This window comes from Salarias fasciatus, chromosome 10 (genome assembly GCF_902148845.1).
Source record: "Salarias fasciatus chromosome 10, fSalaFa1.1, whole genome shotgun sequence".
Lineage (NCBI taxonomy): Eukaryota > Metazoa > Chordata > Actinopteri > Blenniiformes > Blenniidae > Salarias > Salarias fasciatus.
In genome coordinates, this window is record NC_043754.1 from 11,992,369 (window position 1) to 12,020,313 (window position 27,945).

At 43.5% G+C, this 27,945-nt stretch overlaps 1 protein-coding gene across 1 annotated transcript; it reads left to right on the top strand.

Annotated features, from left to right (window-relative positions):
* The first annotated feature begins 758 nt into the window (after nucleotides 1-758).
* On the top strand, nucleotides 759-27,631 carry crebrf (creb3 regulatory factor). Its single transcript, XM_030101738.1, has 10 exons — nucleotides 759-894; nucleotides 7,631-7,879; nucleotides 10,675-10,800; nucleotides 13,648-13,823; nucleotides 15,454-16,652; nucleotides 16,811-17,008; nucleotides 17,656-17,845; nucleotides 18,035-18,108; nucleotides 18,271-18,390; nucleotides 18,674-27,631. Exons 2-10 carry the CDS (start codon nucleotides 7,871-7,873, stop codon nucleotides 18,790-18,792), a joined length of 2,211 nt encoding a protein of 736 aa, XP_029957598.1. The 5' UTR covers nucleotides 759-894; nucleotides 7,631-7,870; the 3' UTR covers nucleotides 18,793-27,631.
* The last annotated feature ends 314 nt before the right edge of the window (nucleotides 27,632-27,945 follow it).

Consider the following 27,945-nt stretch of genomic DNA (forward strand, 5'->3'; position numbering starts at 1 on the left):
AAAGGATGTCTTTCATTCTGTGTTCCAACAGGACAAAACAAAACAATCAAAGAGCCACTCAACTTTACATAAAAAAATGATTCAAAAGAGGGATTAATAATACCATGAAACTCTCAAATCAACTTAACAATTGAAATACAATAACCGCAAAAGATACAAAATAAATCCCCCAAAATGACAGAAAACAATCACAAAAGAGTAAAAAAACAAACAAAAAACCTGAATACACATAAAAATCACAAAGGAGGAATAAAAGGAAGATGACAGACACAACACAAAAGACAATCATAAGAGGGATTAGATAACCACAAATAATGGAAAACAACAAAAAGGAGATGTTCAATACCTGTGAAAAACAAAAACCATAGAAGCGTCTTCTTATAATTACACACATTCATGCCTATAGGCAGTTAAGAGTACCCAATTACCCCCAGAGGACTGTCAGAGCACCCTGGTAAAATGCAAGCACTGACCGAGAGAACATGCAAACAACACAGAGCCTGATACATTCTCTATATGCTCAAAAAAATAACACCAAAAAATGTAATATATAAACTGGAGACTTGAATAAGTTGCGGGGCCTCTTTTCTTGTCTGTGCCCAGGGCCCTGTTTTTTGAATATAGGTCCAATGTTTGTAACTTTGAGGCTATATTTCTGGTTTGGTTGAGATGTTGCAGGAGTGTTTTCGGCCTGGCTCGAGCTCTGCTCCTATTGGACGAGCGGCGCACCACGTGCTCGGGCAGTCACGCGCTTTCCAGGAACCCGTCAGGAAGAAGAAAAACAAAACAAACTCGAGAGAGCTTCAACAGCGTGCGGACTCCATTGAAAAAGGAGCCTTATTACCGACGGCGAGCTCCAACACCACGGGAGACGCATGCGTGGGCGTCCCAACAGTGAGTAGGACCATTGTCGGGCCGTTCGCGGGGAACTTTAGCGGGGCAGCGGACGGGGCTCTCGGCCGCGGTGCTGGATTAGCCGTGGAGCTAACGGCTTGGTCTGTTGTTGTGTGTCGGGGCTTCAGCTGGGATGAGGAGAAAGGGGGCGGACGGACGGAGGCCATACTGACCGAGCTGCGGGCGAACGGGAGACAAGCACTCGCTTGTTCCGCATCAAAAAAGACCAGCTAGAGGCAATTTGAAGCCAGATGTCTTCTTTTCGTGTTGTCACGCATGGCGTTTTTATCCAGCCGCTCGCCGCAGGTCCGCTTCACCGTGAGCGGACACAAACTGCGGTCATACAGCGTGAAACCTGTCAAATAAAAACCTCCCGTTGGGATTAATAATCATACATTAATAATCATTTAACTGGTCATCGTATTCAGGAGCAGGGCCATTATAGTCAATAACTGCACTTACATAAGAAAATCCCATTGTACTGTACTTTTAAACTCTAAATGTGACGCTGCGATGCTGTAATTTTAGTTAAACATATGCAACACCCCCTATATACGATATTAGATCACACAATTAAATAGTTTTAAAATTGTATTTGTGGTTTTAAACCCACAAACGACCAGAGAAATGGTCAGCACGGACTTTTTGCAGGTCTCGGTAGGTACACGCCCCCCAACACCGAGAACATCCAGTGCTGATGGAAAAAAGCTCGATACAACTAGAAATTTCCATCTGATCCGAGGCAAACGACTTGCTCACATCAACTCCGAGGACATATTCCAACCACTGGTGTGTGAGGAATAATAGATTTGTTTTGATTTTCATCTAAACGTCCTGTTTTGTAGTTTATCTTGCGATCTGTAGACAGAAACATATGATTGTGTGTGTTTTCTTCGCTGTGAATACCGAAACGGGGACATTTTTACGTTAATTCCTGCGGTGCTTTCGGGTTTTGTGGCAAGTGCGAGATTTGACTTTAAATATCTTTTAAATGCAGCTATCTAGGCCACGGGCATGTAGGCCTCCAAGTTGTTTATCTTCCGCCTCAACCGAGACTGAAAAAGGGGGCTGTTTATGATGGAGCTGCCAATATGATTGATGAACACAGCGGCCAATCAGAGACGTCTATAGGCGGGACGTCATTTCCGCTCGACCAATAGGGACATGGGATTACGTGGGTGTTGGCACTGGTGGTTAGATTGAGGCTTTGTTTTGCTTTGGAAGAGCTATGCTCAGTGCAGAGATACTGCTGGATTTTATGGTTTTACTGGTGTTTCTCTCTGGTCATCTGTAAACTGGACCATCGCTACTGTATATTACAATGATTATAGCGTTCAGCCGCTGTGCTTCTCCTCACAGGTGAATCTAACAGAAAGATGGAAGGATGAGACTTCCCATCTTTTTATTAGAAGATGTTTTAGACGAAATTGTACATTGCATCTTTTGCCGGTATGTTATCTGGTTCTGTATGGTTTTATTTTTTTAAAAAAAAAGCTTGTATAAAAATAGCTCATTGTGTAGTATTCAGCAGTGTCTGCAGCCGAGTTAGCCATCTGTAACTGCTCCTTTATAGCAGTGAAGCACAAAGTAACAATCTCTGCCACCACATAGAATACACATATATCAAGTCAGCTACATTTCCCATTATCTGTTTTTTCTGGACTCATTTTTTTTCAACCAGAGTTAATATCCAACCATTAAGACAGTCCTTTTGTAGTAATTAATCCATCACTGAGGCCACTGCATAAATAACCAAGCAAAGTAGCCAAGGCATGGCTGTGTGTAAATGTGGGGATTTAGTCCCACAATTATTCTTTATTTATGTGTTCAGCTTTAACCAAATCTTTTCAGGCACAAGGCTCTCCTGAAATGTTACATTTAAGATCAATACTTTTCTTCATACTTTGTATTTAAGAGGTATGCTTGCTTGAGCGTCCTGTGTTATTTTGAAGAAGTCTCACTGAACTCCACGTCTGCAACTGATGATTGTATTATAAATCTGTTAATGACTTATTAATTGATTGTTTGGTATTTACAAAATGAAATATAGCCAAAGATGTTGCTTTGTCACAGGTTGCAATAACAATTTAAAAAAAAATCCAATTTGATTTGAGAACATGTGGAGGAGGAAACATATAGACTGAAGAAGTTGCAATCAAATCTCGGAGGAGCTCCTCAATATCAAAATAGTTTTCGAGCAAGTGTCTTGTCGTTGTGATTCCTTTAACCTGATTCTTGATGAGTTCATGAGCCTTGCACCGCTCTCATTCCTGTGCACTTTCCAAATGAATTAAGTTAGTTGACCTTTTTCACAGCAGACAGTTTGACCTCTCTCGACTGCAAAGGCCCAGCTGCCTTAATTCCCGATATTATTATAACGTTGCTCAGCATTTAACTGCAGTATTAGTCTCACCTGTCTGAGTTTAACAAGTCAAAATATCTGTAGAAAATGGGTTCAGTGAAGTGTCATTCTGCATTTTCTCTGCCGATCATGTGCACTCCAAAAACACAGACTCTCCTTCCCTGATATGCAGCTGCTTTGCATTTTAAAAGCTGATGAGGATTTGGTTTGGGTACCAGAGCTGGTGATGAGTTGAATGAATCCATACTGGAGTTGGTGGAACCCAGCAGGATGTTTTCCTTTTGACATGGATGCTGAGCCGTGACATTATAGCCACCTTTCTCACATAATATAGGTCCCCTGTTTGACGTAAGTAAAATTGGTGTGAATTCTTACACCTTTTTATTAGAGCCAGTATTAACTGATTCACTGTGGTGATTCAGACCACAAGACGAGCGACTGTTACTCAAACTACTGCAAGAATGAATTGTGGCTGCCTATAACCCTGTTGTCAGTTTAATGCTTATCATTTCTTGGATCACTTTTGATAGAACACCCCAGAAGAGCTGCAGCTTTGGAGACGCTCTGACCCAGTCATCTGGCCATTTGAAATAGCCCCTTTTCTAACTCACTCAAATCTTTACTGTTGCAATTTTCTTCAGCTCTGATGAAAAAAAAAATGCTGTCTTGCTGCTGAATGCGTCCCTCCTCTTTACATTTGTCGTGATAAACAGACCGTTGTTGCTCAGTTAACACTCAGTGATCATAATCCTGCGTCTGATTAGTGGACAGGAACACTCCAGCATTTTAAAATGAGCCATAATCAATGAACAGTTCAGACAAAGCAATAATGAAATCATTTCTGTATTTGTTTATTTACAGAGTAAATGTGCAGTATTTTGCAGTTGTCCGCTCTGCTCACACTTTTGTTTTTAAATTTCATTTTATTTTTTCCAAAGGGCTATTAAAATATGATGTTATCAGTCATGTAAACGTTTTTCCTTGTGGAATGATGACACCCAGATCATGTAGCTTCTCTGAAAATTGATGCACAATCAATCAATTCGAAGCTCCATTGCTACTTGTGGTTCGTGCCTCATAATAAATTCCCACATGAATAAATAATCTTAATCCTCAACCTTTAAGCACAGTTTCTTACTGAGCATCCATGCTCTGTTTCTCTGATTGCCAAGGCTGTACAAACACACAGGACTCGTGGTTTCATGACCTTTGGTTATGTTTGCTGTGACTCTGTCACACGTCCCTTTTTAGTAAACAGGCTGGCATCTCCTGCTTGTTATCTCTGCAGGGATCAGCGACTGGTATCAGTAGGTAACTCGTTCCAAATAAGACACTGCTGATTGGCCTACTTGGACCACGTCCAATGTTGGGAGGTGGAGAATGTGAGCTGTTTGCATGGTCGCGGAGCTATGACTGGAGTTGGGTACAGCTGCCACTAAACTTTTCACATTATCTGAAATCCGCCAGTAGGGAAGGAAACATGCATAAATGATTTTGGGCACTTTATAGAAGTCTTGTCTGGTTACAGGCTTTTATGCTTGAGTTGCTCTGAACCTAGATTTGTCGTCAATCAATTACATTTAAACATAGCTTTCTCTGTTTATGCTCTAAAGTGATGAGACATGCCCTCTTTTCTCTTTCTGCTAATGCATTTGCCGATATGATCGGCAGAGTGTTATAATCATGCCAGAACATATTTATATCATAGTTCACTCTTTCGCCTCCCATCTGTTTCTCATTTCTGTTAAACAGAAGCCGTTCTTAAAGCTCATTGCACTCAGTGGCGCCAATACAGGAAGCCATACATGTGTGGAGAAATTGCATTTTCACCTCGCTCGTTAACGACGCTCGTCAACAGAAAACCGCAGCGGAGGAAAAAGAACACGTTTTCCCAATAGTGCGAGAAGCCGTTTGATATATTCAGCATGTGAACAGTGATAATTGAGGGATGCAGCCTCAGTGAGTCAGTCACAGCAGCATTATCTCCAGTCAATCATATTACTGAGAGAGGATTGTGTTTTACCACCTTGGCTGGATGGGCAGAAGCTGCCCCGGTAAACTGATGCAACTGTTTTTAAGATGTTAACAGGAGAAATTGGGTCCTGTTGAACATCTGACTTCTTTTGGATGCCTGTCGTGCTCGCAGTTCATAAATATCCAGCTCTGCATCATAACCTGTGTCAGTAAGTTGGATTACATTAAAGTGTGTTGCTGGGAAAATGTCAGGCAGCCGCTGTGAGTGGAGAGCTGTGGCTCATTTTCTGCGGGATGGCGAAGTCTCTGGTTGTGAGTGAGCCCGGTCAGGATTGATGCTGGAGCTACTGTTGTTGCTGGGGCCGTATGCTTCTTCATTCTGCCACGGATGAAACCAGACAGCTGCCCGGAAGCAAGTGCACATCGAGATATGATAACACCATTTGTTTTTCGGGGGCGGAACATCCAAATATATTGTTGGCGAGAGAGCGGGCGTACTTGCATAGATGTGCGTTTGCATGTTCTGTGGTGTTTGCAAAGGTGCTGCCTGTACATCTGCAGCCCCACCAGTAGCATGCACCGCTGTTTTTTATGACACTTCCTGTGTGTCTATGCAAAGAGCTTTGGGGTGAGAAGTTCATTTGAATCAGTCAGCAGCACCAAGCAAGAGGAAGTGATGTGGTTCTCCTGACCGCAGAACATTGGATTGGAGAGGGACTTTCTGTCAGCTGGGCCTCGTCTCCATGCAGATCCTAATATGTTAGCTTTGCGAGCAAAGCCAAAAGATCGGCGAGCATTTGGTTTGCTGCAACTTTGTGAAAGGCGAACATTCGGATGATTAAAATAATCGAGAACTCTTTAAATTTACATAGAATTAAACAAAAAAGCAAAATTGTAGGTACATTTCTAACTTGATCTGTTGTCATTATGATATCTGATCAGTTGTTTTGTGCCTTTCGGCGTTGGCTTTTATTCAGAGACTTACTCAAAACAATGAAACCTATGTTCAGACTGGCTGAAACTCAAACAACCACTTCCGGATGAGTTATAGATGTGTTCTTTCTCTTGATGTGTTTTATGCACTTTCTTTGTATCAGTTCCAAGCAAACACACAAACCACAGTGTTTGCTCTGTAAAAACCCACCTTCCAAGCCTTTCTCCACCTGTTTACTCCTCCTTATCAGCTAATCAGGTAACGCCGTGCTGCCCGGTGACTTTGACACAGATATATGAATATTTTGCTCAAGTGAGCAAAGAATAACAATGCAGAGCAAGCGATACACTGAGAACAAACCAGAGTTTGCAATAATGAAATCGGGTTATTTAATACTTATGCAGGGAATAATTACTCTAAATATATTAATCATTGCAGAAGTGACAGTTTGTAGATTATAACATAGATGAAATTAGTTTTGATTCACTTTATATTGATCTCACTGCTAATCTGATAACAGACTTACTTGCAGTGGCTAATAAATGATAATATCAACAAATATTTCCCCTTTTTGTATTTTCTGATATAATACTTAGCAGGAAGCAGAGTTTGGTTTTGTTTTCATGTATTTTCTGACTTGTCTGGGATAAAAACGACACACTTCGTGAGATATGAACTTCTGTAGCCTCCTGCTGGCTCCTATTGCATTTTAATTGTGTTTAAATTTAGCTCCCACTTTCGAATCCCCGCATTAGTATTAGGAAAATAAATTTAGGTGACCCCGTTGTAGTGACGTTTCATTAAAGATGCCGGATAACTCTCACAAGGAATTCTCCATGTGTGCTCTTTTCCCACAATATGTCTTAATTAGGCAGCACAGTGGTGTAGTGGTTAGCAATCTCCCCTCACAGTGAGAATATCCTCTGTTTGAGTCCTTGCAAGGCCTTCTGTTTGGAGTTTGCATGTTCTCCCTGTTCATGGATGGTGTAACCTCTGCTGTGACTCTAAGATGAATGCAGCAATGTAGAAGAGTAATCATTTTATTTATTGTAAAGATTTCAGCTGTTCATTTGGCATTTGTGTGTTTACTTTGTCTTTTAGATGACTATTTATTTACAGGCTTTATGCTCCTCAATATGTGCGTTTTATGTCAGATAACAGTAATTTCTACTTCAGTTTCTGTAAAATAAGAATATGGATTTATTTTGATTGTGCGTCTCTTTTACGTCATTTTTACTTTTTGAAGATATATTTTAGTGTTCTTTAACCCCCTTCAATCGAGCCACAATTTGCATTCTTTGGTTTAGTCCTTTGAAACCCTGCCACAAACGGTTGTGTGTGCGAGCTGCTCACACACTCAGCCGCTGTGGTTACCTGTGTGCAACTGGCAGGTTTTTCTTTTTTTTTTTTTTTTAATTCTGCTTTTTGTAACTCTGTTTTTCCCCCTCTGTTTTTATTTTTCGCAGACCTGAAGCATACAGAGATCCGTACCAGACCACAGCAGAGCAGGTTGAGCCCAGTCATTCACCCGCTCCCTCCCTTCCCCACCCCCACCCTCACCCTGGTCTCACAGGCAGCGTCCACCCGCCCTTGTGATCGTCTCCCTCAGCAGTAATTTATTGTGCTGATCGAATAGCCTCACGCCACTGGGACTGGACAGGCGGCCCAGAGATTCCCGCCGCCGGAGCTCTAAGCCGTGCCTGGCAATGCCTCAGGTAAGGAGGACATGAGGAAAAAGTTCATTGTCACTGATAAACAAGGTTTCTTCGACATGACTGTGCGACAAAATCGCTTCCTGTGTTTGAATACTTGTCGATTCAGCACCATTCAGACAAAGAGCGACTGTTATTTTGAAATACGATTCTTTTTTTAAACTGAGATTGAACCGGTCTATTCCGAACACAATCAAAACCAGAATGTGAAAATCCGGTGAACAACTGTAGAAACAATGGAGCTTTTCAGAAATACAGACAGACAATGTCAGAGACATGAAAAAAAAAAAAAAAAAAATCTGTCCACCACAATAGAGAGAGGTGAGTGACTGACCCCGGTTCACAGTGACGTCTGTGGATGCTGCATCGAAACAGCTGCTGAGGACAGATGGACAAACAGCGAGCGGGTTAATGAATGAGTGAATATGTGAATGCAGTCCTTTCACACTCCTTAAAATAAGTGCAGAACATGTTAATAATGAACAAAGTTTGACACAGCATCTCACAACAAGATGATTATGGTTGCAGCTTTTCTGTTTCTGGAGCTTCAGTCCTTCACCATTTTTTCCCAGAGACTCCACAAGCTCATTAATCATCGCTCACCTTGCTAGATGCTCGGTTATTGTGAACGTGTTTCATCAGCACGGGGAGCAGAGCTAGCGGCCCCGGCAGCTGATGTCGGTGGAACACGGCCACGACCAAGAAAGTAGATTAAGCAGAAAGTTCAGAGAACACGGTAGACGACGGAGGCTTCTCCTGATCTGTGCAAAGGAAGAGATTTATCTGCATCACAGCTTGTGCACCAGAGGGGGGAAGAATGCAGTCGATCTCTTGTGAGTCACCCGTTTATGTGAAATCTCTTTAATGCCGAGACGTCACAGGCCCTGACCCTTTTAAAAATGGCTTGTCGAATTAGTTTAAGCTCGAAAAGAGTAATAAAGACCCAATGAAATTAAAAATAGATTTGCTCTGTTTTTGTTTTGTGACTGTGGGCTTATTGTTCAATTATTTCTTGATCTGTGTCAAATAGTTGTCTAATGATTTCTGATGACTCAGTCCAGCACCTCGGGGCGTTCCCTAACTCAGGATTCAGTGTTTATTATCATATACTCAACAGAAAAACATGCCTCCCTCTGCAGGGAACTTTGCTCTCCACAAGAATGCCAAACAAAGTTGAAATTATCATAACTACCAGTAGACGAAAAGACAGGAAATCAATATCCAATTTAAAGGAAAACATATAGAAAATCCAAAAAAATATAAAAAATGTACACACAAAGCTATTTTGCATCAATTTCAAATGCTTGACTGGATTTTTTTGTCCCTGTCCTCCCATCATTATACATGATTGTCTTCTCAGCTTGTCAGTCAGATATGGAGCACGCTCCTATAATTTAACTGGAATACATGAATATATCAAAACAAATACTGCTGTAACATCAGTTTCCCTGGGCCTTTAAGACACGATTGTTTCCATGCTGATTATTCAGCTTCACTAGTTAAAAAATCTGCTATTTATATATGGACTTTTTAATTTTATTTGCCTGCCCTGCATCAAAAGCAGGAGTAGCTTTGAATATTACTGCACGGTAAAATACTTTCACCATGACTGACTACAGAAAATGTTTGTCTACAAGATGATTGATTCTACGTTGTAGAAAATCATTCTCTGTATGTCTGTGTTCAGTACTGCTGTGTGCTTGCGCCAGCTGTTTGGAAAAAAAAAAAAAAAAAGTGTTGCTATTGTGGATCGAAGCACAAAGCAAATATGCCTGGATGTGAATACATCTCCAGAGGCAGACCAACAAATGATGAAGGCCAGACTCTGGACAGTCTATTCACGGACTGTTTACTTTATTACAGTCAGTTCAGGCCTATGGGACATCAGAAATGGCAGCTTAAGAATTACGGCCTTGTAGCTACAATCACGGCAAGTATTGACTGCATTAAGGGCCCAAATCTGTGTAGCACTTTTAGTAAGTGTCAGCATCTTTTTTTTTTTTTTTGGTTGAAAGATTGTAATTTAGAGTATAATGTTTCGCCTTTCCAGCAAACACGGAGTCCATTGTCTTTTGTTTTGTTTTGTTTTTTAAACCATCTTGTACAGCAGCTTTTCAGCTGTTGCATTTTTGCCTGTCGCGCTGCTCTTCGGAGTGATCAGTGTTAGGATTAGAGTAAACATGGTCCGGTCACGCCTATCTAACCAGTAGTCTGGTTAAACAGATCACATTGCCGCCTGCTATTGTTCCTAAACACAAACAAAAACGCAGCAGAACAGAGTATCATCATGGGAGCATTATTCTAGACTCCTATTAATGTTGTTTTTTAGCGTGTGGCAAGCAGTTGTACTCTACTTAATGCTACCTGTACATTCCTAACTACTTAATGTCTTAGAAAACAAAAAAAGACATTTGAGGTGTAATATTTCAAATTTGTTGTTTTGTATCCATATAAAGCATCGAAGCACTTTGGAGGTGTTCTGAGTGGAACCATTAGGTGACTGTGTGTGGACACAAACTGAAAAGGACAGTCTTTATCATTGGACTGACAAGCTTTGCGTGCTCTGCAGTTGATATAGTCAGGAAAGCAAGTTTGCCACATGAACCTCTTCCTTATTTTCACTTGACTAAAATGATGCAAAATGTGCAAAAGTCACACATTTTGGGAATAAGTGATCCAAATTTAGCAGCTTGAGTGAAACAGAGCAAATAAAAGGGAAGGCCAGAGGTTCGTAATGCGATTTCAATTGAACTGCTTGTTCACTTCAGTGTTGCTTTGTTTCTTTGGTTGTGTTGCAGCCCAGCGTCAGTGGGATGGAGCCTCCCTTTGGGGACGCCTTTCAGAACTACTCCTTTGCTGACCAGGCCCTGACCAGCACTGAGCTGCTCGCCACGAGCTCTGACCCAGATTTCATGTATGAACTGGTGAGTGGCTGCGCACACACACACATGCACACGCACACACACACACACACACACACACACACACGGTCTTCTCGCTAACGCCATGCAGCAAACTTCAGTCCACTCTAACATCCGCTCAGCGAGCGCTTGTTTTACATCAGCGTCAGCAGCTCGTGCTGCTGCATCTAAATCTTGCATCTAAATGAAGTTTAAAGGTCAGACGAAAAGGAAAAAAAATGTTGTTCACCGTGAGCACCGTGGTCTCCTCAAGTGCTCATAAATTAAAACTCATTCACTTTAGAATTCGTTCAACAGAAATGCTGACTGTCATAACTATATTTCAGAAATCCATTTGCCAGAATTGTTTATGTTTGATTAAAATGTGTCTTGAAACGTCTGAAAAGCTGCATTTCGGCGCAGACAGGAAGGAATCTCTGTGTTGACTGCTTTTACACATATCAGCAGCATTTGTCTGCTGATTTGAATGTAACCCGGCAACAATTCCCCCATAACTATTGTGCAGTGCCAACAATAAAAATGTAAATGTCTTGTTGAGATTGAGACTCACATTCAAACGTCTTATTTTTTTCTTGAGTCGCAGTGGAAGGTTTCTGTCTTGAATTGTGTCTGTGGGCTTTGAGCAGTCACAGCTGCTCCAGGCTCATATCAGCAGGAGGACCCCCCTCTGACATCAAAAACCATTAGTTACCTAGCTTACTGTGTATAGCTCCCAACTAACAATCCATTTATTTATCAGTCACACACATATATGAACTAAAAATATTGATAATAAAAGCACATGAAAAGGTCATTGTGTCCTTCAGCCTTTTAACCTACTCCATGTTTTTACAGACTTTACCGTCCTATACCTTTTCTGGGGACGTATGTTTGGTAATGTTATTTACGGAGGTTGTGAACCTGAAAATAAACATCGCTCTGTGACCTTCTCAGCTTTGACACCCAGAGGCGTGTGCCTAATTGCTGAGCCTTGCAGCCAGGTGATGTGAGGCAGCTTTCCGCAGAAAGCTCTCCCGTCGTCGCTCACGCTGTCAGCTGCAGGTGTCTCCCTCAATTTGCTGTCCACTGTAGACTAAACAATCATGATTCACTGCTGTACTCTCAATTTCTTGCCCCGCAGTAACATATTAGTGGGATGTTGTCGTGTAGGGTGACCGGTCATCTTCCTCTGTCCTGCGCTTGGTGTTTTTATTTGGCGTGACCGCCTCTTAAGCCTTTAAACCAGCAGCAGCTCTCTGAGCTGCACTTAAAAACGCTTTTTCAAGGTGCTCCGCAGGTTGTCTCAGTGTCTTTTGTGTCTACATGTAATCCCGGACTGACTCAATGAGGCTGAGATCAGGGCTTTGTGGGGGCTGCACCATCTGTTGCAGGACTCCTCTTTTCGTCCTCCTTCTGAAAACAGACGTTACAGTCGAGCCCGACGGTTTGAAGCTGCTGCAGAATGCATTTGTGGCCAATCGGCTGCCTCTTTGCTGATATCATAAGTGATAGCGGAAAATCAAAACAGGAAACAGGTTGAGTGTCTAAAGTCTCCTCCAGACTGAGTAATTTTACCAGTCTTAGTGTTTTATCAGCAGGAAAACTACTCAGTGCTATTTAGTTTGACTGCGCTTTGTCACTCTCCACTGAATAACTCCTACTAAGTGTTTCAACAAGAAAGAATAACATCGTTATTCTGTATGTCATCCACACACTCAAACCTATTTTCCAAGTAGTGTTTATGTGCAAGGGAAAAAAAAACTTGGTGCGGAAGAAGGAGTTCTGGGTTTGTCATTCCAGACGGCAGTCATGAAGTTTCAGAATGAGAGGGTGATCCCAGGCTGTCTGCGGTGGTGTAGCTTACAGTGTGATTTCAAACCCCTCACTGTACAACTAAAAACCACTGACTTCGATCTGCATAAAGAGATATTGTCGTATACGTTACTCATCTCTCATCTGGAACAGACACAAAAGCATCTGGCATATCCTCAACATTAAAACTCGTTTTTTTAGAAGTGTTTTTATAAAGCATTCATTTCCGGAGTTTTTTGTGACCTTTACCTTTAAATGTGGAGATACACTGAGATTCTGGACAGTTCCAGAAGATGGATAAGCAAGTCTGGTGATAGTCCGGATTGTGGCTTAAGAAAGATGTCTTAACATCTCAAGAGTTTTTATAATGTCTGTAGCCTGTGATGAATTTAGAGGATGGAAGATTCACTCGCAGCGTGACGGCTGCTTCGACAGTGAGTTAAAACCAGAGAGAGCAGCAAATAACACAACCGTCAACATGATACCTGTTGCCACACCCAACGATTGTTCACGAGTTCCCACAGGTAAAATACAAAGGAACTTTGTAACATAATTGTGAAGAGGGACACTGTGCAAAATTCTGCAGACGCTTTTCCTGTTTGTGTTTCTTCATTTGTTTAACTTGACGGCCCCAGCGGCGTCGATGGTTACTCTCCTGTGTTATCAGTCTATCTATCGTCTCTGCAACTTCATCCAGCTCAGGGTTGTCAGGCCGATCGCAGCTGACAATAGGTGAAAACAAGTGTCACTCTGGCTGCTAGTCCATCACAGGGCATATGACAGCCAGAGACAAACACACACACTTATAGGCAATTTTACAGACTCCAGTTAACCTCAAGTGTTAAGTTTTTTTAAGGAAACTAGTACCCAGAGAAATCCTAACCATGCACAGGTAGAACATGCATTTTCTCACTTTGTGGTGAGTTGTATTCTCTGTTTCATGTCAACAAACTTCTCATATTTAAGAAATCTACAGCAAAACTGCAGATATTAAAAGTAAATCTGATCATTATCTGACTCACTCCATGTTTTGCCTTTCTTCTCGGCTCCTCTCTGCAGGACAGAGACATGACCCACCGGCAGAGCCCCCGAGGTGACGGCGTTGTCGGGGTAGGGGACGGAGGGAAGGAGGTGGAGGGTTGCGTGGATCAGCTCATGGGACTTGGCGAGTGTGAGACGGTCTGCAGCAGCTCAGCGTTCGAACAGTGGGACTCCTACTGGGAAGACCTCACCAGGTACTGGATTATTCACTCACTCATTCACTCATTTATTTATTTGCAATTAAATAACAAAACGCACCTATTGCTCATAAGTACTACCAGAGAAAGACTCAAAATCACACTTGCATGCACACATTTATGGTTACGGGCAATTTGGAGCCGCCTTTAAAACCTGTTGTCTGGCCTGTGTTGAAAACCCGTGCCTCCACAGGGAGAACAGGCAAACTCTCTTGACCGTGTCGTTGCAAAGCGAATGTGGCGCCAGAGGGCCGATCCATCACTGACAAATAAATTCGACTGGAGATTTTTTTTTTTTTTTCTTCAGCAGGCACTGAAACATTGCTTGTGGTGACGGTCCGTCCTGCAGGACAGCAGCAGCCAGATGCAGAGTCAGACTCTGAGCGTAATGAGACGGGACGTTTGCCTGTAGGGTTTCGGAGCAGGGGTGGGGGTTTCGTCACTGACCGATAATCATCGGGCCTGATCTTCTCAGGCCGCCATGGACGATAGAGGGTGACTTGACGCAGGTAGTGGTTTCGCCCGCAGACAGGGAGTGGTTGGAGAGGGCCAGTAAACAACAATAGCAGCTGGCTGCTGCAGTCTCCTGGGGTCTCAGGTGATGCTCCGTCTGTCCTGCAGTGACTCCGGTGCTGAGCTGCCAGAATGGTTTGCGTCCCGTCTCCCTAAATGTTGAGTGTCAGCCGGGGGCTGGCTGGAGCCTCGGAAATCTAAAGGCTAATAAAACTGTGCAGGATCGTGGCGGCTGCTGCAGCATTTGGGAAATCTGCAGCTTACAGGGTTGATTGAGATCATTTCCAAGTGAAGCACAGAGAAACCCGCCGTAGTTTTTGGCTAATGGCTTCGTCATTCTTTTTCAACCCTCACTGTTTGTCACCACATCAGTGTTTGGTCGCTCTGATGTGTTTTTCAGTTCACAGAAATCATGCTGCGCTCTGTAGATTCGCCAAACAGCAGTTTTATTCAACCAGCAAGCTTCCTCCCATTAAGAGATTAAAGCAGACAGCGTCTGTGTGGGCGTCAAGCTAAAACTAGCAGATGTAACTCTCAGACAGCCGCCGAACTCTCGGTTTTATTCTCGTCTCTGTTCCTGTGCTGTAGTTAAAAGGTTTCACTGCCCTCTGGTTACCTTCACGTCTGACCCAAGTAAAAAAACAATAAGCTGAAGTTGAAAGGAAATGTTTTAGGTGAAAACTAATTCAAAGAAGTTTTTTTTTTTCTTGCTCTTTTTCTTGTTACGTTTATTAAAATGCTTGCTTGTACACATGCAAAAATACCACTGTCATCAATATCCAATGTAACCACATTCCAAGCACATTGAAAAGAGTGAATGTGAAGTATGAGGAAGTCGCAAAATGCAAGTATCAAGCAAAAAAACCACATTTTTCTGAGGCAGGAAGGAAGGTCTATCGTATTTATGCTTGACACACATTTTTTGTATGTCAACAAATTGATGTCGGATATTTGCCGATCTTAAAGCACGAGTCATTTTGTGTTTCTGACAGAAAGAAAATAGATGAAAAAGTTACATTACCATGTTTCAACGTCATGTGAGAATTTTTTTTTGTCTTTTTAAAGCTAGATTACAATCAGGATTGATGGAGCTGCATCTCTCCCTGCTCTGCAGGTATACACGACTGGCCAGTTGTGACATCTGGGGCACCAAAGAGGTGGACTTCCTTGGACTGGATGACTTCTCCAGCCCCTACCAGGACGAGGAGGTGATTGGTCGAACGCCGACACTCGCCCAGCTCAACAGCGAGGACTCGCAGTCCGTGTGTGAGGCGCTGTACCCCGCTGCCGACCTGAGCCTGCCCGCCCCTCAGCCTCAGCTCCAGCCTCCCCAGCTCCCCTGTCACAGTAAGAGACCGCTGGTCCCGGGTCAAGGGTCGGGCCCCGGCCCCATACGGCCCTCCCCGAGCTCCGCCGCCTCCTCTCGGCTTTCCCGCAGCCCTCTGCCCGACTTCCCCGAAGGCTCCCAGAAAGCCACCAGGCCTGTGCCCTCCAGCACCGAGACCATGGCCAAGACCCAGACCTACCTGAGTCTCAGCCAGGACCACAGCCAAGCTCACATCAAGCCTCCGGGGCGAGGAACAAAGATGGCTGCCCCGACCTCTCACGGCTCCCACTTCGTGCGGAAGGCTAAAGTCCGCGTGAGCGCCGTGTACAAAGCTGCAGCTGACGGGCCTTCTCAGGCGGACTTTGAGAGGTCGGACCCCACTGTGCCTCTTGCCCAGCCGCAAGACGAGAAGGCCTCCACTTCAGCAAGTGCCGCCGCCGCGGCGGGACTTCCCGGAGCTCCGGCCGCTGTTCCCGGCAGCCTGGTGTGCTTTGAAAGGAGGGCGGAGGGCGCCGCGAAGCGGGAGATGGCCATCGGGTGGTCCCCCACCGTGCCTCAGCTGGCGGAGGCCAGCCAGACCCTGGAGGGCAGCACCTCCGGGCCGGGGAGCGGCGACGGCGTGGCGGGAGCCAGCGGCGACGGCGTCCTGGTCGTCGAGAGCGCGGAGAAGAGCAAAGAGGAAGAGCACAACTACTCCCTGTTCCTGACCCGCAGCAGACTGGCCGGCAGGGCCCACTCCCAGCTGGAGGAGGACGAGGAGGAGGAAGACGAGGAGGAGGCGGAGGACGAGGAGGAGGAGGAGGAGGAAGTCGATGGCCTGGAGCTAGACGACGAAGACCACGACGAGGGCTTCGGCAGTGAGCATGAGCTCTCTGAGAACGAGGAGGAGGAAGAGGAGGAGGAAGAGGAGGAGGAGGAGGAGGAGGAGGATGAAGACTATGAAGCAGACAAGGACGATGACATGAGTGACGCCTTCTCTGAGCCAGGTGAAGATCGCTGCTAATCTGTTATTGATCATAGATTAGATTCCACATTAAAACTTACATTTGAGAATTTATTTAACTTTATTTAACCTTTGTTTTTCTGGGTGCTGCTGGGAATTTCTCCCTCTTCTTTCATCTTTTCCACTTCCCACCTCCACCAGGCTGTGACATGGAGATGATGGAGGACGTTAAAGGCCTAACGGCGGGAGTCTCCAGCCGGAAGAGAGGAAAGCGCCGCTACTTCTGGGAGTACAGCGAGCAGCTCACCCCCTCCAAGCAGGAACGCATGCTGAAGCCGTCTGAGTGGGACAGACACACGCTGCCGAGCAACCTCTACCAGAAGAACGGGCCCCTCCACGGTACACCGTCATCAACATGACACACACACACACACACACACACACACACACGTAGGGCAGCGAGTCTTGCTGTTGAAAGCTGTAAGATTCCTAACAGGTGTGAAAGTCTTTTGGATCGTTGTCTTTTTGATGTTAAATGTCATTACATAAGCCCATTAAGTGCAATCATTTCAGTTGGAGTGTGACAATTTGATTCTTCAGCACAGCAGCCAAGAGGCTCGGTTGTGCATCTATCTTAAGGATCGAAATGTATCGCGCTCACACATTTCATTACAGTCATACTCTGGGCTTTCGTATCAGTGGCACAAAAGTCAGAAAGCAAATCATCTCTCGTCATTTAACGGTTTTGCGTTGTGATTCTGATTAATACTGCTGACAAGGAACCACCGCGGCGTAGAAGGGGTTAATTTAAATCAAACTCTCTCATCTCTGTATTGATTTGAGCCTTTTGGTTTGTCAATGTATTTTGCTTCACTTTGATAAGTTTGAGCCTGATTGCATTATATTTGGCTGATTAACGAATATCTTCTTGAAGGTTGTGGCTTTTTGATTTTTTAATTAAAGAAATGTTCAACCCCATTTGTACCAGACGAAACGGTAAACATGATGTGATGTCTGATGCCTCATGCTGTTGCTGCCCTCCAAAGGAAAATACATGCTGAAGAAGTCTCGCCGCACAGACGTGGAGGACTTGACTCCCAACCCCCGCAAGCTGCTGCAGATCGGCACAGAGCTCCGCAAGCTGAACAAGGTGATCAGCGACCTGACCCCCGTCAGCGAGCTGCCGCTGACCGCCCGGCCACGGTCGCGCAAGGAGAAGAACAAGCTGGCGTCCAGGTAGAGCGCACGTCCATATGTTCACTGTGTGCACAGGAGAGGAGCACAGCTGTTTTGTGCCCGCCACTGTTTTATGACTCGGAGTGTGAGCGCAGTGCACAGCGTGGCTGCTGTCATGATCTGAAAGTAATTTGTCCACCGTGACCTCATCCCCGTTGTTAACCTCTCACTCGCCTGTGCGTGTTGCAGAGCTTGTCGCTTAAAAAAGAAGGCCCAGTATGAAGCCAACAAGGTGAAGCTTTGGGGACTCAGCACAGAGTACGGTACGTCGTTTTTTTCTTCATTCATGTTCTCTTTTAATTCAACGACCTCCGCTTCAGTTTTCTTTACCTCGGTTTTAGTTTTCGTCACTGTAAAATAAAGCTTCCGTTTCCTTAAATTGTCCCTCTGTTCCTTCTGCGTTTGAACACACGTCTCTGCTGCAGATCGCCTGCTGTTTGTCATCAACGCCATCAAGGAGGAGATTGTCGTGCGAGTGGAGGACTCCTCTCCGCGTCCGACCAACATGACAGACACTCTGGAGCGGCTCATCCAAGACACACTTGGTGAGAATCCAACAGCTGAGTCGTTTACAGCAGACGAGCGTGTGCACATGTTTATTAGACACTCCCATGATGGCGAAGATGGCAACATTCACTTTTGCCAAAGATATTTAAGTGCATTATTTATCTAAAAACAGGTGTAACATAAAGTGAAAATGTTAAATATAACTGTCATAATAAAACTGATCATATTCGCCCTGGTATCACAGGCTAATAATACTATATACTGTTGATAGTAAACACTGTTAATTGTTTCTGAATGTTTTTTGTGTGTGTGTGTACGCAGTGCCATCCCCTGTTGCTGGGCAGACTTCAGACTTCGTCAACAAGATATTGGAGAACACGGGGCGTGGCGATCCCACCGGTGGACTGGTCGGTCTGCGAGTCCCCACCTCCAAAATCTAGACAGAGCTCGCTCCACCGAAAGGGGTGGGCTAAATGTTAAAACCGCGCTGTCCCATTGTAACTATGCTCCCTTCTGCATGCCCCTCCAGCCCAGAGTACACACACATTGTTCGTCACACAAACACACATACCACTCCGCCGCGTGTGTGTATGTATGTGTGCTTGTTCTTGCCATGCACGGGCATGGCGTTACACCCTAGCTTTCTGTCTCTGCACGCAGCGTGCGGAGTCAGCGCATCACCGTCTCCCAACCCATCTTGAAGTTGCGTTGGGCAGAGCACCTCGAGAAGCGAGTGATGGTTAGGTGTATAGCGAAATAGCACGTCCTAAATCCACCGGAGATTCTTAGATGTGTTTAACATAGCGTTGTGTAGGGTTGGCTCAGCTGGAGGTCTGCTTCCAGGGCTGCGACAGACAAGTGTAACCACTGGAATACTTTGGCTTGAGGTTTTGATGAGAAAATAGGAATCGCTACGCGTCGGGAGCCGTCAGAGCTAGTAAAAAAGTTCCAGTTATCTTCCAGACTCATTCAGTAAAGCACTTTGATGAAAAAAAAATAACAAGTATTTGGAAGCCAAGAAAGCTACAGAAAAAAAAAAAGCAGCGTGCTCCGAGGCGCTTTGGGGTGGCAGGAAATATTTTGTATTGAAGGCCTCAATATGTTCATGCCATCCCCTGTTTGCCAGTCAGCTCTGCTGTTGCCCAAAACATTGGGGGATTTCAACAAAAACATCACAAACTGACCGTGATCATTCTGATTGGAACGTTTCAGCAACAGACATCTTCGCCGGTTTTGAAGCTTTGTTGCATGCAGGAGAAAACTTACCGGCCGATTGGCTCGCCTGAAACAGCAGGCGGCGGCTGACCATGTAGCACGGTGCTTTTTTGGCCTTGTGCTGGTTATAACTGGACTGAGTGAAACCAGCGTTCTCGCCAAGCGTGGGATCAAGACAGACTGCGAGGTAGACGATAACGGCGGCGGCAAGGTGACATGAGCAGTGGTCCATCTCCTCATGGAAACTGTATATAACCATGTCTCCCAGCGAACGGCTCCCCCTTTTTGTACAGTAGAATATGACCAGGCGTTTTGATGACAACAGTTTGGTGTGTTCATACTAGTGTTTGATCAGAGTTCAATTCATTGTGCCTTGTGTATGTGTGCGCGTGTGTCCCTGTAGGTCTGAGTCTGTGTGCGAGCGTGAGTGTGTGTGTGCGTGTGAGTGCGAGGTGCTGAACGAGATGACGTGATTGGTCAGAGCTCCCTGAGGTCCAGCCGAGGAGAGGACTACTTTACACTGAGGGACGTTCTTAGTGAGTGTGAGGAAGGACACACTTGTGTGGTTTGTTGTGTATTTCAGTCGTTTGAAGATATTTTGAATGTACATAAAAACAAAATGGAAGCTTTTGTTGCGTGATGCCACAGAGTCTGTGTATATAGGAGGGCTCTGCAATAGATTACTTTTGGTTTTTGGTACTTGTCTTTGGGGGTCTGGGGAGGGTTGACAGATATTTTTTTGTTTAGAGTTACAAAAAAAAAAAATTTGCACACTATATTTTGATTGTTTTTTGTACCAAAGACACATGCAACGAAATGGCGACCAGCCAGTTAAAGTAAGGTTTTGCACAGCTTACCTGACGCCGTATTGAATGTAAGAAATGTGGGAGGGTCAGGGAACTTCATAGAACTGTGAAATTAGCTTGGGTCCAATTCTGTACAGAAAAGGAACATTTATTTGTTTTTTTGTTTCAATCTGAAGATTAACCCCGTTTGTGGGCTTCTCCAGTAGATTTGTTTTTTAGAGAGCACTTCATTCCTGAACCGACTGCTCCCTCCACATGCTAATTATGTTAATAGCGCTAGCTAGGAGAGAAACCCCAGAGCGCCGGTAGATAAGCTATGTTACATTTTTGCTTGTTTGTCAAAATGTCACCAACAGTAACCAAAATGTTTTGTTCCTGTGTCACTTGTTTGATTTCTGTCTGTAGACCAGGTCTAGTTTATCAACAAGATATTAACTGAATTGTGTTTAAAAGTACTGTATATAGATACATTATGATATATCTATCGATGGTGAAATGCCACTTTTCATGACAATTGATTCATTTCTAAGCATGACACATTTCTAAAGCCTCTCCTTGCATCGAGAAAGTTAGAAGAAAAAAAACGAACGACAACAAAAAAAACCCACAAAAAAAAAAGGTATTGTTATATTTTTGTATTTTAGCTGCTTGCCTAGTCGCCCTGCTGGGTCGGAGTTATTGGTCAGTCAGAGGAGGAGATGCAAAGAAAATAAGAGTTGAAAGGTCTTAAAATGCTTTCAGTCACAAACCGACGCTCGAGCCCTCGCTTCTCTTTACTGGCAGAGTCAGAACGAGAACATGAGGACTGCGACTCGGCCACCCCGTCGCTTTAGTTCCAGCGGTCAGCAAAGAGAACGAGGAAGTGCTGAGTTTAGCCTGGACGGGGTGAGTCCAGAGAGAGCCTCAGAGGCGTGGAGGCATGAAGAACCAGCTGCAGTATTTGTCTCAGATACTGTACGAAAGCCAAAGCCATTAGAGTCTGTCCCAGACTGATGTGAATTCAGCACTGTGCCCCTCACACGTGATTCTCTCTTCAGCCGCGAAGCTGGCTGGATTTTGCGTTTCCTGGGTTTTGGCGCCGCAGCTCTCGAGGTTGGATTGTTGAATTCGTCCCTTGTCTGCCTGCCTTCTTCTTGCCTTTGATCATAAATCCTCCCCGACTGGTCGCAGCATCAAAGACTAACACAGAGCCGCGTTGTCCGGGCTGTAAAGGATGCCTGACCGGGAAATTTCAAAATTCACTCAGACTTCCTTGAAGTTAGCAGGCAATGATAATGCAAATAGTTTAAATGAGGCGGAAAACAGGTTCAAGTGAAGAAAGTACTCCTTCACAGAGCGATGTCTGCTGATCGTTACGTCTTTCTGTGCTGTGTGATTAGATAACAGCTAGTGCTACTCCTTTAAATAAATATTTTCTATTGTTTTCCGTTCTGTCTAAAAAGGGAGAAATGGTGCTTTTTCTCAAACTAGAATGATGAGTGTCCATGATTCTTAATTGACTCCTTAGACTAGTTGTAGCCTCATGATTTGCTCTCCCCGACCGTCCATAGCTATTTTCTTAGGAGTGATTCGTTTTTGTAAATAAACTATAAGTTAATACGTACCTTCTAAATGTTAGATATATATGTATAGAATACTTTATCTTATATGTTTGAAAACAAAAGCACTTTGTCCAAAAAAGATAAAAACAACAAAAAGAAAAGCATTTTTTTTTTCTTCCATTTGCTGCTAAATGGCCTGGTGTGAATGCTGCAAGTGTACCTGACGACTACTTGCGTGGAAAGGCGTGTTCCCCGGCTCGGCCGGGTCTATAAACTGGCAAGGAATCGGTTTTCGGTGCATGGCCTGACGAGGCGTTAGATCTACACATTTCTGGAGCCATGAAATGATATGTAGGTAAACGTGTGAGAGCATATCATTGCTTGGCTTTGGGAAGCCCAGTGTCTTGAGAGAATGGGTCTTCTTCCTGGTCAGGTGACTGTGTGACTTGTATGTTTGTGGTCTTAAAAAAAAAGAAAAAATAAGAAAAAACTTATAAAAAAAAAAAATATATAAACACACGAGGGTTTTGATTCCAGGGCCCCTACGTTGATCCTGATGCTGACCCCCTTGGCGTCATGATTCATTTGCCTTCAGTAGAGGTTTCCTATGGAAAAACTGATTCTGCTTTGGCTTCCTCTTCAGGGTGATGTACAGTGTAGACACATTTCTTCAGAGAGCTATATTGTTATCATTTGTAAACTGATTTCTACTTGTGACTTAATGAGGAGAGGTTTAGCCTGGGGCGGCCAGGAAAAGCCTGCTTGAAAGACGCCGTTCCCGGCCGCCTTGGGGGAAGTTACTATATCACTGTACTGTATGGCAAGCCAATTACAAATGGAGACTCAATCCGGACACTTATTGCCTTCTTAAATAACTTCACATCCGCTCAAATAACAACGTGGCAGAAGTGTCTGTGGCCGAGGGCAACGCCCGAGGTTGACGGCGTACTTCTGCCCATATGGTAAACAACAACAACCACAACCACAAAACCATTCAGCCTGATTGGCTCAAAACAACCTTGACTGAAGTAGCAGACGTAGTGAAGCATATCTGAAAAACAGACTTGTGGTTTGCGTCCTCAGAGATGATAGTTGAAGCATTTTTTTCAGGTATGATTTTACGTCTGGCAGGGGGTCAACAGTGGTTGAAGGGCCGCTGGTTGATGGCCGACTGACAAAGAGAGGCGTGTGTGTTTTGCTGTCTTTCACGAGGCTGGCGCAAGAAAGAGTCCTCACAGGTTTTTACATTTAAAATGATAGGCGCAAGCTGTGCAACTTTACATTCAATCCAGGAGACTCTGTGGCATTTTAAGAGTCGAGGTGATGAGTGAAAAATCCACGCCAGTAAAACTATTCCTTCTTCTCTTTATTTTTGATGACATGAATCCTATACAGTCAACTATTAAGCTAATAGAGTGTGTAACGTTGTGCTACTCTTGTCCAATAAAAAGCTATACGTGGATCCATAACGCTCTTCTTCAGCAAATCAGGGTAATATCGTTCTTCTATCTGACATATGTGATGACATATAAAATCTAAAGAAAATATATTTATGTATTCCAATTATTGTCACTATTCTTTACTCTGTACAAAATACTGTGCGTGTGTGCGTGTGTGTGTGTGTGTGTGTGTGTGTTATGGATTGTCAATGTCAATCAATATGGTGCAACGCTCAATACACAACCTAAAAAACAAAGGCCAACGGATTTGTCACAGGAATCCTCAAACACTCCCCGCTTTAATGAAATTGGTCTTTGAACGTCACACAATCTGCAACATCTTCCTGTCATGAAGGATTTGACGGATTTCCAGCTCCGATCAAACTGGGGTTTGTCACATGGTGCTGATAACAATAATATTTAAACAACAACAACAACAACAACAAAAAAGGCATCTGTCCATCAGATCAGACTCCCCTTTCAGCCCCTCCATCATTTACATCAATTCTAACTTTTTCTATTGATGGCTTGAGTTTTGCTGTTGGACCAATCAGAGAAAGATTGACCTTGATCTTTGCTCTAAGCGACAGCAGAATGAGGAAATCTGGATTGCTGACTTGTGTGATCGTTATTATTGAGCATATACCATGATTTTTTCTTTGTAAAAGCCAGTCTCTGAGATTTGATACCACAGCCCCAAAGTTTTCGTTCGTGTTTTATAAGATGGGTGAACATGGTTTGGTTTAAGTTTATTTGATAAGGGTATTGAGCCTGCTGTGTTGGTCTGTTTTGATTGGTAAAGTAACAATATGGAGTTTGACATCTGATTAAAAAAAAAACACCATAGACAGCTCATGTGGAATGAAGATTTCGAAAATATTACAAATTGCACCTTTCGCTGTTGATTGCTTGTAGAAATGCTCTTAATATTCTGCATTCCCACCTGCAGAGAACCGTAGCATTTTTCAACTCATTTTTTTTTTAATCATGTAGCGTACATAAAAAGCTCTGGAAAACATGAAATTGTCACCTGTACACCAAAAGACTATAAATATTTTTTGTGACAAATTACTCAAAAAGCTGGTCAGGCTTGTTTTACAACGAATTGGGGTCATAAAGACAAACTTTAAAGGGTTTGCTGTGGCGTCGAATCTCAGAGTCTGTCTTACAGTTCCTCGTGTGTCATTTCTAATGTATCCGGTCTTGTTCAAACTCACGTGCGCTGCCCTCTTTGCTTGTTAAAAGCACCTCAGCGTCGGAGGTCGTATGCTTACTACCTTCCGCGTGTTTTCCCAGAATGCAGCAGGAGTTGTGTTTCCGCATGCCGATTACCCTGCGTAGCTCTGAGAGAACAAAGTGACGTCCGAAGTGACTCACAGATGGGAAATAATTTCTCTGATGGGTTTTAAAAAAAAAAAAAGGCTCTTCACCATCACAACAAGTTGTCGCATGGCTTTATGGGCTCTCTGTACTCTCAGTTGTATGATTTCATACTTGCTGCTATTGAATGAGCACAAAGAGACTTCAGATTTAGGGGTGTCCATGACACAGTCTTATTACATTCTGATGATACCCCCCCCCCCCCCCCCGTTCTTCTTCTGCACCTTATTTCCTACGACCATCAAAAGACCAACAGCATTACTCACCTTGCACTTGGTTTTTACACATACAAGGAAGAAAAAAAACCAACATTTTGAATATGATGCCTGCTGAACCAGGTGCCTTAATCAAATATATGAGAACACAAATCTGCACCTTTTGTCAGTCTGGAGGGGGTTTCCCTACAGAAACAAGGGGCTGGGTTTCCCAAAACCTTCACCTGAACTACAACCGTGAAATAAAATTCTCATTTTAACCCAGAACTACAATTTCAATAATAATCAACCTTTACTAAAGAATAAAAGCTGTGGCTTTTGTCTGGATAATGAAAAAAGTTAAATGATGGGATTTGGGAAACCTGGTTCTTTCTCTTTCTTTTTTATTTTCTTTTTAAACTCTTTCTCTGCCCACTACGCCACGTTCTTGTGTTTTCTGTATTGGCTGCTGCTGCTATCACCGCCTGTGTTTCCGTGTAGAGAAGAGCAAACTTCCACTGTGTAAGAGACAGAGGGAGACCCGGGCCTGCTTTTTACCAAGTCAATTACAAGGCATTCTTCTTCTTCTTCTTCTTCTACTTCTTCTTATATGGTTTCGACATGGAGCACTGTGTTGAAAAAAAAATTCAAAAAAACAAAACAAAAAAAAAAAGGTTTGATTTCTTAACTTTGCTCATATGAAGTGCCAGACCCTCCTTGAAGCCAGTGTTGGCACTGAGTCGCAGGCTGCGAATGAAGCGACAAACCTGAGCATGGAGGTAAACTGTGGTGCTAACCTGTCAGTGGCTGGGTGCTAACACGGCTGAGTTCAGTAGCTGTTTTAGCCATATTATTCCTTCTTCTGTCGACGACTCCGGTCAGTCCTGTGTTTCTGACTGCTGCACTGCTGTATGCTGACTTAGCGAGGTCTAACTCTGCTGCTGCTGCTTTGCTGATGAATGTAGACTCGTCTTCCTCGGCAGGATCATACAGACAGACGGGAGTGTCTGGTGGAGCTTTTCCTGTTGTTTGACTCACAGAGGGAGACTCTGGTCGTCAGGATCCAGAAAGATCTTGAATGTTGTATCTTTATATGGCCGCTGTCCTGCTTGTGTTTAAAATCTTTTTTTTTTAATATATTTTGGTTTGATATTTATGCTCTTGTCAAATGTTGCACAATTAATTATTTTTCCTAAATTATATTTTATTGCCATATTCTCTGGTCCCAGTGTTCTTACGATTTGTTTGCTATTTATTTGTTTCGTCCTCTTAATTTAACATGCAAAGAGACCATTTTTAAAACTAGATTTTATAGCTTTTAAACAAGCTTTATCATGAGGCTCGTGATTCACAGACATAGAGGTCAAAGTCACAGTGAAACCATTTAACAACTGAAACACAAAAAAAAATGCTACACTATAAAGTGATGAATTTGTTCAGAGGGGATTTACTGTTAGAAAAAAAATATATATAAAGGGATTAATATTTATCGATTCAAAATGTGATCCAACGCAGACTAAAACAACTCTCAAATCAAATAACAGCTCTGTAATATTAGTTTTACTGTTTATATAATATTATATATTTTCAATTTTATTTCATTTTTAATGAATGCAATGTATTCCCTCTCACCGCTAGAAGGAGCTCATGTATACCACAGTGTTAAAATCAGGATGTAGATCCTGCTTCATCTCATTGTTTTTGTAATATTAACTGTGACCACTAGAGGTCCCAGAGGTCTGACCTTTAGCAGCCGCTCAGTAAAGATGGGCGGTACTTAAAATTAAACAAATAAAAATAACAGTGACAGTTCAGCTGAGAGTAATTGACAGTAAGAAATTGTAGTTCGGTTGACAAGGTTTTTCACGAACTAAAGCTACAATTGTCCCAAAAAATTTTTTAATAGTTATCACATGAAATACATCTTCTTGCCCTTGCCAATGCACTTGCTGTATTTAATTATCCTTTATGTCTTTAGTTGAGTTTTAACACCCTGCTAACAGCAGCAGGACTTTCATTGTGAATTTGACTCTTTCTGTCTGTGGGGTCACGCCGCCTTCTGTCATTGGAGGTTTGTCGCGGTCAGACGTGGCGTTCGAGCCTTTAACTGAACTCATGGAGTTCCCAAGCTGAAGCTCGCCTTGACTTGTCTTTCCGTCACGACCGAGGTTCACGAACTTCGTCAGGTTAGGAAGTGGGCTTGTTCGCTGTCCCTGACTGAAAAAAATGAAGTTTTAATTATGATTGCTGTTATTATTTTGTTGGAGAGATTAATTGGAGATGTTTCACTCCCTCTGGGTGCTTTGTATAAAAAAGCTGATTGCAGAAGGGCTTTGGTTTGCAGTCGTCCTGTCAGGGAGCTCCTGAGATTAGCCGGGGGTCACTAAAGGCTGGTGGGCAGAGACTCCTCACCCTCCCCTGCAACGATTGAAAGGGGGAGGGATTTGTTTCCTCTTCTGCAGACTGATCTTATCAAAGCAAACGACAACAACAACAACAACCCACGTTCAATAATAACAAACAAAACCCCTCTTTCTATTTCTGCACACGTCCAACTCATCATCCAACACTGCAGTGATTTACATCTCCTTCCAGACTTGCCAAAATGCACGGAGCAAGAGACATTTATAATGACTAAGAAAATGTTTATCCTACAGCAACCTTTCTGTTTCCTTCCTCTGTTTTCTTTCAACTATTTCAAAAACAAGGGTAAGAAGATTTATTAGGAAATCCATACAAGTCCAAACATGTAGAGGATGTGGGAGGTATCGATCATCCTGAGCTCCTCAGCCACATGCCATTGTAATGATGCTTCTGGTCTTGTATGGTAACTTATTTGACTAGATCAACAGCATGGGATCTTTCTGTAGTTAGTCCTGTGTGTGTTCCTCTCCCCAGTCTCAGTAGGAAGGCTGTACTTCATTGCTAAGTGCTCTATAATAGATCTCTTGGTGATTATAATTTCATAAAGAAGCAAAACCTGCAGAAAGTGTATCCTGCTGAAACTAACTTGATCCT

Excerpts from the sequence above, each read along its gene's own strand:
- crebrf (XM_030101738.1), top strand. Across the intron at positions 10,801-13,647 it reads CAGATTTCATGTATGAACTG|GACAGAGACATGACCCACCG; the intron begins GTGAGTGGCTGC and ends TCCTCTCTGCAG. Across the intron at positions 18,109-18,270 it reads GGGACTCAGCACAGAGTACG|ATCGCCTGCTGTTTGTCATC; the intron begins GTACGTCGTTTT and ends TCTCTGCTGCAG.